This window comes from Heterocephalus glaber, unplaced genomic scaffold (assembly GCF_053883595.1).
Source record: "Heterocephalus glaber isolate CG9 unplaced genomic scaffold, H.glaber_assembly_v1.0 deba00000937, whole genome shotgun sequence".
Classification (NCBI taxonomy): Eukaryota; Metazoa; Chordata; class Mammalia; order Rodentia; family Bathyergidae; genus Heterocephalus; species Heterocephalus glaber.
In genome coordinates this window covers 14,431,100-14,445,194 of record NW_028258173.1, presented here as the reverse complement: position 1 = coordinate 14,445,194, position 14,095 = coordinate 14,431,100, and the positions used below count along the sequence as shown (strand labels likewise).

General features: G+C 41.0%; 1 protein-coding gene across 11 annotated transcripts in view; it reads right to left on the bottom strand.

Moving 5' to 3' along the window:
* Prkca (protein kinase C alpha) overlaps positions 1 to 14,095 on the bottom strand; it is a 428,575-nt gene that overhangs the window by 294,597 nt on the left and 119,883 nt on the right. The window contains exon 1 of one of the 11 annotated variants that reach the window (XM_087208201.1): positions 7,230 to 7,375. The exons of the other annotated variants lie outside the window; for them this stretch is intronic. Within the exon in view, the coding sequence (XP_087064327.1) occupies positions 7,230 to 7,233 (4 nt within the window). The 5' untranslated portion in view covers positions 7,234 to 7,375. Of the gene's footprint in view, positions 1 to 7,229; positions 7,376 to 14,095 lie in introns of those variants that run through there. 11 annotated transcript variants of the gene reach the window in all.

The following is a 14,095-nucleotide window of genomic DNA, read 5'->3' as shown; positions in this document are numbered from 1 at the left end:
GGCCTAAAGAGAAAGATTAATTCATACACAGCAGCCCCACAATCTTGACAAAAGGAGGCACACCTCATTCTGTAAAACAAACAAATTTTCATGTTTCAACAGCATCTCAATTTGCAAAAATTTAAAACTAAACCTTCACCTACTAGTCTATTGCTCTCACACTGCTTAGTTTTGGAAATCGAGACTTTTCAAAGATATGACACTGTGAAGGTTTTATTTATTTATCTATCTATCTATCTATTTATTTATTTATTTTTGGTACCAGGGATCGAACTCAGGACATTTCGCTTGTGAGGCAGGTGGCAGAACCACTGAGCTAAATCCCCAGCCCCAAGGTTATATTTATGTATGGCTACTTGTTCTAAGCTAACTTGACAGATGAAAGTTATAGAGATTTGTATGTATAAAAAAAAACAAAACAAAACATGAGGCCATTAGGCCTGATTCCAGTCCAGCAGGTGATCCTAGCATCTCACCAATCCTCATGAAATGCTCACAGTGAGCCAGGTGCTACGCTAAGGCTTGATGTGCAGCTTACATCATCAGTAGCCCTCTGAGGAAAGGGGATACATTAATTCAAAACATTTCCATGAATTTGAAGCAGAACTGAGCCACCTAGCTCTCCTAAACTTTATAATCACTTCCAACACTAAGAAGCTACACACAGGTTGGGCATCCCCAATCCAAAAGTACGCTATCTGAAATGCTCCAAAATCCAACACTTTGTTTTTTGGTACCAGGGCTCGGACTCAGGTCCTTCCGCTTGTGCAGCAGGAGGCAAAACCACTGAGCTAAATCCCCAGCCCAATCTGACACTTTTTGAGTACCACCACGACAGAAAAAAATTTGGACTTGGGAGCATTTCAGATTTTCAGATTAAGAATGTTCAAAACAAACGTTCCAAAATCCCAAACACTCTGAGATCTAAAATAATTCTGGTCCCAACATGATCATTCAAGCTTTCTACCCCAGGTACTGCTGGGCTCCCTCTCAGAGCCACGCTGGTGGAAGTCACCAGCATTCAAGGCAACCTGGAGTGACCAGGCAGACCTACACCCCATCAGCTCTACTCTGCACTTGCCTTTCAGCACAGAAAGCTGTTCGTCCAGGGCTAGCATGCAGTCCTCAGGGGAACAGATATAGACAGGCAAGAGAGAAACCTGGTATGGACCAACACTGTCTGGGCTCCAGCTGGCTCCTGCCATAGGCACTGTCTGATAAAAGGAATTTTCTGTCTTTGTCTTCTCTGCCACCAATTCCACCCACCTCTCTGTAAATCGGCCCCCAGGTTGTCTCAAACAGCAGCAAAGGGCACATAAAGGAAGTACAGAAGCTGTGACTGGAAGGGGCTTAGAAGATGACAACTGCAAAGTGCAGGTACTCAAGACCCATCCCCAACGCAGCTGAGAACAGCCAGGCATCCCACCTGGGTAGGGTCTTACAGAGCCCTGGACAGGAGCACAAATTAGAATAGGCCACTTAGATTTCTTAAACTTGGGTTAGGCAAGGGGAAACTTAGCATGAGAAGTACTGTGTACCCTGTACAAGAAGTAGGCAAACAAGACTAAGAAGTGTAATGGGGTATATAATGTTTGCCATAGCAAAATCACACAAATCAATTGACTTAAAACAATAGAAATTTATTCTCCCACAGATCTGTAGGACAAAAGTCTGAAATCCAGGTGTTGACAAGGCTGATTCTTTCTGGAGGCTCTCAGGAAGAATTTGTCCCATCTGTCAGGGAGACTCTAGAGCTCTCCCAGTTCCTAGTGCGTCCTGGTGTTTACAGATAAAGGGCTCCAGCCTCTGCCTTCCCTGCCTCCTGGTCTTCTTCCTGTGTGTCCCGTGTCTTCACGTGGCCTTCTTAGAAGGACAACAGTCACTGCATTTAGAGCTGAGACCAGTGATGGCGAACCTTTTGGAGCTTTCAATGACACAAAAAGCCCACTGCAGCACGCGTGCATAGGTTTACCACCACTGGCCTAGACTAATCCCAATGTGACCCCAACGTAACTACTTGTATTTGTAAAAACACTATTTACAAATAAGGCCACACTGTGAGGTTCTAAGTGGACATGAATTCTGAAGGGATACTATTCCACCCAGTACAGGCAGAAATCAGGACAAGAGCAGAAAACAAAGGAAAGTAGCTGGGCCTACCACACAGATAGATAGCCATTTCTATGAGCTTTTTACTTTCTACTCAGATATTAAATGACAGAGGAACAAATGAGCAGAAGGAAGGCATACCCTGTTTTTCCTCATCCTGGAGTTCTTGACTGTGACAGGAAAGGAAACCCCCCTGCACGTAAGAACCCAGTCCACTCACAGCAAGGGCTTCTCCATAAGCCCATGCACATGATGGATGAATAAGTTTGGGACACACAAATTCCCATCACCTTTAAAGGTAGATCAGTGCTAAAAAAAAAAAAACAAGTAGATCATTGCTTATAGACTCAGAGAGCAAGGCAATCATTCATAATAAGGGAATGACGAATAAAGTCTATGACCTCACTGGTGCCACAGCACTTCATCTTCCTGGGAGTTCTACTTCAAAATGCTTTGGAAGACTCTTTCCCAGAGTTCTAGAATAAAGGGAACTCTATATGTGAGAAGAACATTACTGGCAAAGTTATGGTGCCTGTCTGGTGATGAGAGGCACTTTACTTTTTTGAGCACATGTGTGAAGGATGTGGGGAGCCAAATAAAATTAATGAACTTCTCTTGCCAAAAAGAACTCGGCTCTGAATTCAGTCATGTATTGCCAAATAGACAGTGTGAATGAAGTCAGCTTGTGAAGAAAATAAGAACATTCTAAAGGAGCAGAAGTTGAATACAGGCAGTCCCGGACTTAAGTGTACTGATCCAAAGATAGCCCTCATCTGAGGAAAACATGGCCAGACCTTTAGCTGAGGAGGCCATACAACCCTCCTCCCTCCATCATCACTACTCAGCATTTCACTGCTCTCTGCCTCCCCCAACTGCACCCCTCTGCAAGTCTCACTGCTGTCAGGGTCCCCCATCCCCTAGCCCACTAGTGGTGAACCTATGCCACACATGCTGGAGTGGGCTGTTTGTTACCACTGAAAGATCTAAAAGGATTGCCATCACTGCCCTAGCCCATGCATCCTGTGGTCAGGCTCCCCATTTGGCCTGGCCTAGCCCAAGAGATGAAGAGGAAAGGGAAACAAACCCTTCACAGAAGCTCCTTTGCCCTCAGGCTAGCTCCTGGAAAGCTATAACTGCCCAGATCATCCCTCCTCTAACTTCAAATACCTGAACATGGGTGTTCTCAAAAACAAAAGAATATCCAATCATTTACTCCAAAGTCCATGATGCTCATTTTCTTGGTCTTTACTTCCACCTTACATTTTAGTCTCATGTCTGATTTATACTTGGAATGCTCACCTGAGATTGTCATCCCCAAACTACTTTCCCGAGGATGTTAGCTCACTGATTAGAGCCACAGGCCTTAGTACCTGCCATAGCTGCCCTGTGCAAGTAAATGCCTCAGGGTGTACAGTAGCTTTGCTTCAGCTAGCACAAACTGTAACTGAAAGTGAATGCAATTAATTGTACAATTTTGAGTCATTTCAGATTGATTCCGCTAAGAATCACATTCATGAAACTAGGGCATAAGGAAGGATTACTTTCTGAAAGAAACTAGACATAAAGTGTACATAAACACTGGGTTCACATCCAATACTGGCAGCTAAGCATGATAACAGGAGTTATCAAATAAAAGTTAATTTGGCCCAAATTCATAAAGATCATATTCCACAAATTTAAAAGCATAGATGCCCTTGTGATTAAGTCTTAAAAAGACCTAAGGTATTTTGACTTGCATGTAGGCTAAATTGTTATATTTAAAACCTCAAAAAGATACATGTTGACATCGAGGAAGGCAAAGCTGAGCCAAAGCCATGAGATGATTTTGATCAGCATGGAAGGCCCATTGTCATCTGCTCCCGAGGATGCCCAGTTCAGTCCAAAGCTAATGGTGGTGGGAGGGAAGCAAACAGACCAGTTCAGAAGTCATGGAAACCAAGAAAAGGAGTTTTGTGGGACCACGTGGCAGCACTTGGGTGCTGGTTCCCAGTCTCTTCCTAGGACCCCTTGATCCCCTAATGCCTGCCTCACCCCAGTGTCCCTGCCCAGGATATGGGATCTATCTCCTGTGGTTTCAAGCTTGGGGTATTTCCTGGTCCACAACTGGCCATGAGGAGACGGACTTTCATTTCTGTTTTAAAAACTTCTTGGCCTTTCAGACCATACATACACAGTCAAGCACAACTTAAAACCTCAAGCACAGCAGTAGGCTCAAATGGGTTGCTGTGGCTTTTGAGAGGCCAGACTTTATAAACTCCATAATGTCAGTGACCCAAATAGTCACTGCAGAAAGTAAGTTCTGGAGGCAGGGAAAGTGGCTCAGATAGAGCACCTGTCTAGCACATGTAGGGCCTTGGTTTCCATCCTCAGCACTAAAAAAAAAGAAGATGAAGACATGGACAAAGGCAAACAGGAGGAGGAAGAGGAGGCGAGAGAGGAGAAGAATAGAGCAGAATGGAACAGAATGGTAACAAAAGGTTAGAGAAGAAAAGGAAAGAAGAGAAAAGAAAAAAAAAGTTCTGGAGCCCACCTGGTTTCGTGGACCTTGTTTTACCTGGAGGTATGTGTGAGCCCAATTCCTGAAAGCTTCAACACAACAGTAAACAAGTAGGGCCCTCTCACAGCAAGTAACAAACACTCCCTAAGATTCTTGAAATGCAGAAGGTCTCCAGGGGAAATGGAAACCCCCAGACACATTTGGGCAGTTCCTTATACACACAGCTCTGCTGCTTCCTCCTCACTCTCTCCTCGAGTTCTGTCATTATGCCTCACAAAAATGGATTATCCTTCAAGATGCATCCAACGAGAAGGCTCCAGAAACACTTGTGCTGCACCTAAACTCTGAGATCCCACTCTGGTCTTCCCCAAGGCCTGGACTATCCACAAGAATCATCAGCTGTGAGGGAGAGGTGAAGACTTGAGTGGGGTCATTTCAGGTACCCAAGCACAGAGGAGGCTAAGATGGCGCAGGCATTTCCCAGGAAAAAGTGAAGCCACTAGGAGAATTGTCAATAAATCAAATCTTCCATGTCCCATGGAATAGAGGGTCCCTCGATGCTTCCATTGGCTTGGTGGGCTTGGAGGCATCCTCGCTACCAAGGGGGCCATAAATGACTTCATATGAATGAGGGAAGGGCACTATGAAATGAAAAGTCTGCTGGAGGCTGTGACGAGAGAAGGCCTAATCTGATTTACTTCCCAGCAATGTCCTGCTTTCAATCCAATTTGCTGGACAGTGAGATTGAGAAAAAATCAAGATGGTATTTGCTGAGAGCAGAAGAAAGATATTTCTGTCCCCTGGCCTTTGTCTTTATTAGAGACAGTCTGGAAAGAGCCAAACTGTACAGGAAATCCATGGTTCATGGTATGACTTTGTGTTGCAAACTTTGATTCATGACCTGTGGCTGGCAGGCAGTGCTGGGACAGAAGGCAGAATCTATGATCCTTCCTTCCCCTGCCCACCAACACACTGAGCACTTCATTATCCAGACTGTCAAATGGAAGAGCAAACACAAAGATGATCAAAGTACAATCACTCATATAAAATACCTACTCACTCTCTGACACTGTGAGAACATGAAAATTAAAACCCCTCTACTCCTGTGGACATATGCTAATTAGAAGAAGCAGAACCTCATGCCGTTCCGTGAAGTAACAAAAATCTCAGTTGTATATGGCCTGCATGTTATCAAAACAAAAGCCAAAAAAATAACAAGAAAAAAACCTAAAAATATCTTTCACCAAACTTGCCTCAAGTAAAAAACTTCTAATTCTGTATTATTTTTTGAAATGAAATCAAAGAACAGTCCTTTCTACTAACTTCTTTTTGTTTGTTTTTGTTTTTGTTTTTTTGGTACCAGTGGTCGAACTTGGGTCCCTGCACTTGCATAGCAGGCGGCGAAAGCACTGAGCTAAATCCCCGGCCCTCTACTAACTTCTATTATGTTTTACCATTAATATCTGTACTTGTTGATCAAATCTGGAAAAAAAGAACAATACATACAATTAAAGTATAAGATTAATATATAACTTAACCAGACTACCAGGTATACTGTTTCCTTCTAATAATGGATACTAATGACTAATTTCCTAGATTTAATTATTTTTAATGAATATAACACTTAGTTAATGAAATGAAGAATCAAAGAAAGAACAGAGATCCAGAGAATATATTTGTTTTGTGGTTTCTTCTGAGTCATCTGAAACACGCCAATTCCTCCTTTTCTTCAAAGCACTTCAAGGAAGCTGAGAGACAGTGGGTCTTTCTACTTTAAATGAAGTTCTAAAACTTCACTCGGCAAGAAACCCTCCAGCAGCACCATTTTCATCAAAAATTAAAGTGGAGAAAATAAAATGTTCTACTAGTTTGCATCCATTCAGGGTTTTCATTAATAATTCATCACAATTTATTGAAGCTACATATACCACAGTACAGGAGCCCATTACTGGGTAACCAAGATTATCAGTCAGCAGCACCTAGTACCTGCTGTGTATTTGTTATATTAAGTGAAAACAGATTCCCTCTCCTTTCTCCCAAAACTTCCAGGACAGAGAGGGTTTATCATGTGGATGAAAGTCATCCAGGTAGCAACTAGTCCACAGGAGGAAACATGCCCTGCATTGGGACCCTTTTCCAATTGCAAGTTTTCCCTCCTTTCCTTTGCTCCCCTTCTTCCCAGGATTGTTCACCTCCAACTCACCTGCCCCTACAGAGGCCTTCCTTGTGGACTGGGCCCTCTGCTTCCACACACCTGCTGGACCCTGTCCTTCCTCAAGTACAACAGATGACTAACAGATCCTGGCAGACAGGGTGTATCTCTGCTCTGTGTCCCATGTGCCCTGTGTCCAGCTGGCCCAATTTAGCACATGAGGTCTCTGAGGGCCCAGAATGACTCCTGATAAAGCAGGCACTCCACTCCATGCATGATTATCCTATGAATTCACTATCTTGCCAAAAGTCACCTAGTTCATGAAGGACAATGATGTCATTTCAAGTCTCTACTATTTCCAATGAAATTCTGTCAAGACCATAAATGATGCTTTAAAAACAACAACAACAACACACTTACTCCCCAAAGGCACCTCATTGGAACTGAAAACTAAACAAAATGAGGACTCACTCATCGCGTAAGACACATGCTGCCTTCCAGGTGAAGAAGCTCCTGGCAACACAAACACGCTGTCTATACCTGAGGATGATCAGGAGCATGCAATTATGGAGGGAAAGAGATTTCATTCCTTCTGCCACCTTTATCATCGTCTCCATCTGTACACAACATGCAGGAAGAACACACTCTGAAACAACAGTAAAAGCAACAACCCCAAAGCTTGTGTGAAGCCCTTGTCCTGATCTCTGCAGTGCCCCTGACTTGGGTACCAGATGTTCTGCTTATAGCAGTGACAGCTTCAACCACATGTATCTTTTCTCTGGACTAAGCTGTACTTGGCTAATGGACAAGGAATTGTGTATTTAGAACAGTGGTATGGACATAGACAATGAGCTACTGAAAGGGTGTAAAAAAGTATATGAACTTTTGCTTAGGCAAAAAGGTTCAGTTTACAGAAGAGGAACAAGATCAGTATTAGGCTTGTCATTTTATACATGTGCATTAATTTAAAGGCAATATGGATACAGAGTTACAAGAAAAATTCCTCAATTTCTCTATCCATTTTCTTTAAAGCTCATACAACGTATTTTTTAATTAAAACTTTTCTAATCTGGGCTAACCATTTTCAAACTGCTATGAAAAATACCAAAACCTTGGGCAAAATTGACATAATAATTTTTTAAAATATTTCTTTTATTAAATGAGTTTGTGTCTGAAAGTGTAAATAAGGACTAAAAGGTAAAATAGATAATGTGAAATAGGAAGAAAAGGGGCAAAAGGGAAGGGGAAGTGGGAGGGGTAGGGGATAGGAAAGAAGGGAATAGAAGAATTATGAGAAAATGAAAAAATAGAAACAAAGTCTTTTAAACAGGGAGGGGTGGAGGGGTTGAAGGGAGGGCAGGGGAAGGGGGAAAATCTGAAAAAAAGAGAGAAGAGAAATGAGTTTGTGCTGGTTATGCAGAATAGTGATGGTCATGTTGGGTAAATTTTGGGGGGGTTTTGGGGGAGTTTTTTTTGGTGCCGGGGATCGAACTCGGGACTTTGCGCTTCTGAGGCAGGCACCAGAACCACTGAGCTAAATCCCTGGCCCTTGTTGGGTAAGTTTTAAAACCTCGATTTTTTTCCACCAGAATATCTCTTCTACTTTTCCACATAGGCACCATATGATTCATGCAATCATCAAAAGCACAATATTTGGGTAAAATTACATGACTTTTTTCTTTGATTACCTAAAGATATTCATAATGTTGTTTAACTTAGTTTTGAGTAAATCAAATTGTGTCAAATGGAAAGGAAAATCCAGAGTGAAGTGTTTTTAAGGCACAGACTTTCATTACCCAAATAAAGTGTTCTTTTTTTTTTATTAAATTCTTTTATTGGTACATTTCAGGTATACAACACAATTACATTTCTCATTGGGAATTGGACCTTTACATAATGCATCTTGGTTCTTATTTTTTCCCCATTCCTAGCCCTCCCTTCACCCCCTCCACCCTTCGCTATTTACAAAGACTTCATTTCCATTTTTTCCATTTCTCATCATTTTTCCTTTCCCTTCTTTCCTTTCCCCTGCCCCTCCCACTACCCCTACCCCTTTGGACCTTTTCTTCCTACTTTACATTATCGATTACTCATTCTAATCATTGGTACATTTTAGGTATACAATATAATGACATTCATCATTGGAAATTTGCACCTTTACATAGTCTCTCTTGGTTCTTATTTTTCACCCTTGACCAGCCCTCCCTTCAACCCCTCCAGTCCTCCCTATTTACAAAGATTTTGTTCCTATTTTTCCATTTTCTCATATTAATCCCATTCCCTTCTGTCCTTTCCTCTAGCCCTCCCACTTCCTTCCCCTTTGCCCCTTTTCTTCCTATTTCACATGACCTATTATACATTTAGTCCTTATTTACACTTTCAGTTTCTCACACCAGAGAAACTATTCAGTATTTATATATGTGTGTCCTATTGATTTCACTTAAGAGTATCACCTCAGTGTGCATCCACTTAGCTATAAATGTCTCTAATTTCTCATTTTTTATGGCTGAGTAGTACTCCATTTTACAAAAAAAAAAAAACACATTTTCTTTATCCAGTCTCCAGTTCATGGGCATTTGGGCTGTTTCCAAGTTTTAGCTATTACAAACTGTGCTGCTATGAACACGGGTGCACATATATCACTGTGGTATGATTCTTTTAATTCTTTGGGGAAGATCCCCAGCAGTGGAATAGTGGGGTCAAATGGGACTTCCAGTCCTAGTTCTTTGAGGTATCTCCGTACTGATTTCCACAGTGCTTGCACCAGTCTACACTCCCACCAGCAGTGGAGCAGGGTTCCTCTTTCCCCACAGCCCCACCAGCATTTGTTATTGTTTGATTTCATGATAGCAGCCATTCTTTCTAGACTGAAGTGGAATCTCAGCGTTGTTTTCATTTGCATCTTTTGAATGACCGATGATGTTGAACATTTTTTCATGTATTTATTTGCTATTTCTACTTCTTTGTCTGAGAAATGTCTGTTCATTTCAGATGCCCATTTTTGGATTGGGTCTTTAAATTTGGGAGATCTGATCTTTTTAAGTTCTTTATAGATCCTAGATAGTAGACCTTTCTCTGAGGAAGAGCAGGTGAAGATTTTTTCCCACATTGTAGGTTGTCTCTTCACACTGCTGGTGGTTTCTCTTGCTATGCAGAAGACTTTTAATAAGAAGAGATCTCACTTGTTGATTGCTTGTGCTAGTTCACGGCCAACTGAGGTTTTGTTCGTAAAATCTTTTCCTACACCGATGTCTTCAAGGGTTCTACCTAACCTCTGTTCCAACTGGTTCAGAGTTTCTATTTTAATATTTAGATCTTTAATCCATTTTGATTTTAGTTTAGTGCATGGTGAGAGATACAGGTCTAGTTTTAATCTTTGGCAAGCTGAAGCCCAGTTTTTCCAGCACCATTTATTAAATGGTGCTATAATTTCCTCCAGTGAGGGTGTTTGGCTCCTTTATCAAAGATGAGATGGCTGAGTGTGTCTAGCGTTGTTTCTGCATCTTCTAATCTGTTCCACTGGTCCTCAAGCCTGTTTCTTTGCCAGTACCATGCTGTTTTTTATCACAGTAGCTTTGTAGTATAGTTGCAGGCTGGGGATTGTGATACCCCCTGCCATGTCTCTGTTACCTAGAATTGCTTTTGCTATTCGGGGTCTCTTCTTGTTCCAAATGAAGTTTTGGATTGTTTTATTGAGTTCTATGAAGTATGCTGCTGGGCTCTCTCAATTGGAACTGCATTAAATCTATATAGCAGTTTTGGAAGTATGGCCACTTTCACTATATTAATCCTTCCTACCCAGGAGCAGGGGATGTCTGTCCATTTTCTGATATCATCTTCAATCTCTCTTTTCAGAGTGCCATAGTTTTCAGAGAAGAGGTCTTTGATTTCTTTCATTAGGATGATTCCTAGGTATTTCAGTTTTTGGGATGCTATTGTGAAAGGAATTATTTGCCCTATTTCTCTCTCAGGGAGTCTGTCATTGGTGTAGAGGAAAGCTATTGATTTTTGTGTGTTGACCTTGTAACCAGCTACTTGACTGAATTTGGTTATTAAGTCTACAAGACTTTTGGTGGAGTTCTTAGGGTCTTCTATATAGAGTATCATGTCATCTGCAAATAATGACAATTTGACTTCTTCAATACCTATCTTTATTCCTTTTATTTCTTTCTCTTGTCTAATTGCCATGGCTAATGTTTCCAGAACACTATTGAACAAGAGTGGTGATAGTGGACATCCTTGTCTTGTTCCTGATTTTAGTGTGAAGGATTTCAGTTTTTGACCATTTAGTATGATATTGGCTGTTGGTTTTTCATAGATGGCTTCTATCAGTTTGAGGTAGAGACCATCTATTCCAATTTTTTGTAGGGTTTTTATCATAAATGCATGTTGGATTTTGTCAAATGCTTTTTCTGCATCTATGGAGATAATCATATGGTTTTTGTCCTTGGCTCTATTGATATAGTGTATTACATTAATTGATTTTCGTATATTGAACCATCCCTGCATCCCTGGGATGAATCCCACTTGATCAGGGTGTATGATCTTCTTGATGATCTTCTGCATTCTGTTTGCCAGTATCTTATTAAGGTATTTTGCATCTATGTTCATTAGCGAGATTGGCCTATAGTTCTCTTTTTCAGTTGGGTCTTTCTCTGCTTTGGGGATCAAGGTGATGCTTGCTTCCAGGAATGAATTTGGGAGTACTGCTTCCCTTTCAATTTCCTTGAAGAGTTTAAACAGTAGTGGCAGCAGTTCCTCTCTAAATGTCTTGTAGAATTCAGCAGTGAAGCCATCAGGGCCTGGGATTTTCTTAGTTGCTAAGTTTTTAATTACATTTTCAATTTCATTGGTTGATATTGGGTTGTTCAGAATTTTTAGGTCTTCTTCATTCAACTTTGGTAATTCATATGTATCTAGGAATCTGTCCATTTCTTCTGTGTTGTCCATCTTATTGGCGTATAGGTTCTGGAAGTAGGTATTGATGATCCTCTGGATTTCTGCTGGGTCTGTTGTAGTTTCACCCTTTTCATTCCTAATTGCATGGATTTGGGCCTTTTCCTTCCTTTTTCTGACAAGGTTGGCTAAAGGTTTGTCAATTTTGTTGATTCTTTCGAAGAAACAACTCTTGGCTTCATTGATTTTTTGTATTGTTCTCTTAGTCTCCATTCCGCTGATTTCTCCTCTGATCTTTATAATTTCCTCCCTTGTATGAGCTTTAGGGTTGTCCTGCTCTTCCTTTTCTAGAAGCTTGAGGTTCAGCATCAGGTTGTTTAATTGGGCTCGTTCTGTTTTCCTAATATGCATATTCACTGCTATGAATTTCCCTCATAAGACTGCTTTCATTGTGTCCCACAGATTTTGATATGTTGTACTCTCATTGTCATTTAATTGAAGGAACTGTCTGATTTCTTCTTTAACTTCCTCTGTGACCCACTGGTTATTCAGAAGTGTGTTGTTCAATTTCCACGTGTTTATGAAATTTTTCCAGTTTCTTTTGCTATGGATCTCCAATTTCATCGCACTATGGTCTGATAATATACAGGGGATAACTTCATTTCCTTTGCACTTAAACATGTTCTATGTGTGAGTAGGTGGTCTATTTTGGAGAACGACCCCTGTGCAGCTGAGAAGAATGTGTATTCTGATTTTGTGGGGTGGAAGACTCTGTAAACATCTGTTAAGTTCATTTGTTGAAGAGTTCGCTTGAGTTCTAGTATTTCATTACTTATTTTTAGTCTAGTTGATCTATCTATTTGTGACAGTGGGGTGTTGAGGTCCCCCACTACAATTGTAGTAGTGCATATATGACTTTTTATGTCCGTTAGTATTTGTTTTATATAGTTGGGTGCACTAGTGTTTGGTGCATAGATATTTATGATTGTCATCTCTTCCTCTTGGATTCTTCCCTTTACAAGGATGTAGTGTCCTTCTTCATCTCTCTTAATCAGTGTTGGTTTGAAATCTACTTGATCTGCCAAGAGGATAGCTACTCCTGCTTTTTTTCGGGTTCCTGTCACATGGAGTATTGTTTTCCACCCTTTACCTTTCAGTCTACGAGTTTCCTTTTGAATTTTGTTTCTTGTGTGCAGCATATTGTTGGATTTTGCTTCTTGACCCATTCTGCCAGTCTATTTCTTTTGATTGGTGAATTGAGACCATTAACCTTGATGGTTATAACTGAAAAGTATTGACTTGTCATTGCCATGACTTTTTCTTTTTGTTGGGTTCTCCCCCTTTACATTTAATTTCTTGTCATGCCAGATGGGTTCATTCTGCTTTGCTTCCTGGGGTTGTGATCCTCAATGTCTGTTCCTAGGATATTGTGTAAAATTCTTTGGAGTGCTGGTTTGGTATTCACAAAGTTCCTAAGGTGCTCTTTGTCACGAAAGTATCTTATTTCTCCATCCATTTTGAAAGATAGTTTTGCAGGGTACATCAATTTGGGTTGGAGGCTGTTTTCTTTTAGGACTTGGGATATGTCACTCCAAGCTCTTCTTGCCTTGATGGTTTGTGTTGAGAAGTCTGCTGTGATTCTGATGGGCTTTCCTTTGTATGTGATTTGTTTCTTTTCTCTGACTGCTTGGAGAACTTTGTTCTTCTGTTGTGTTTCTGGAATCTTAACAATTATGTGCCTATGTGTAGATTTTTTTTTATCAAGGCTATTTGGAGTCCTGTATGCCTCACTTATCTGTATGTCAAGCTCTTTTCCCCTGCTTGGGAAGTTTTCTGCCGTTATTTCTGTGAAGAGACTTTTTATGTCATCTGCACTCTCTCCTGTTTCTTCATTGAGCCCAATCAGTCTTATGTTATTCTTCTTTGCATCATCTAGCAGCTGCTGGATTGATTTCTCATGTTCCCTTATAATTTTGAAGCAATTTTTCTTTTCCTGGTCACTAATTGCAATCTTATCTTCTATATCTGAAATTCTGTCCTCACATTGGCTCATTCTGCTGTTTAGACTTTCAGTGGAGTTTTTCATGTCTTGGAAATCTATTTGCATCTGTTTTATGGATTCCATTTGTTTCTTATGTTGGGATTCCATCATGTTCCTCAGCTCCTCTCTAGATTTATTAATCATGTCTTGCACTAGGGGCACAATTTCTCCTGTTATCTGAGAAATTATTTCTGATTTCATTTTTTCCAGATCCCCTTTGGTTGCCAGTTCAGTGGGTCCAGGTGGTTATCAGAGTGTTCCATCTCATTTCCCTTTGGGGTTGCTGTAGGTGATCTGGAAGTCTGGTTTTGAGACTTATTTATGTGTTTTCTCATTTCGACTGGGGCGGGGGGCTGTTAGCGCCTGCACGGATTACCTCCTCTGAGCTGGGAGAGGTGGG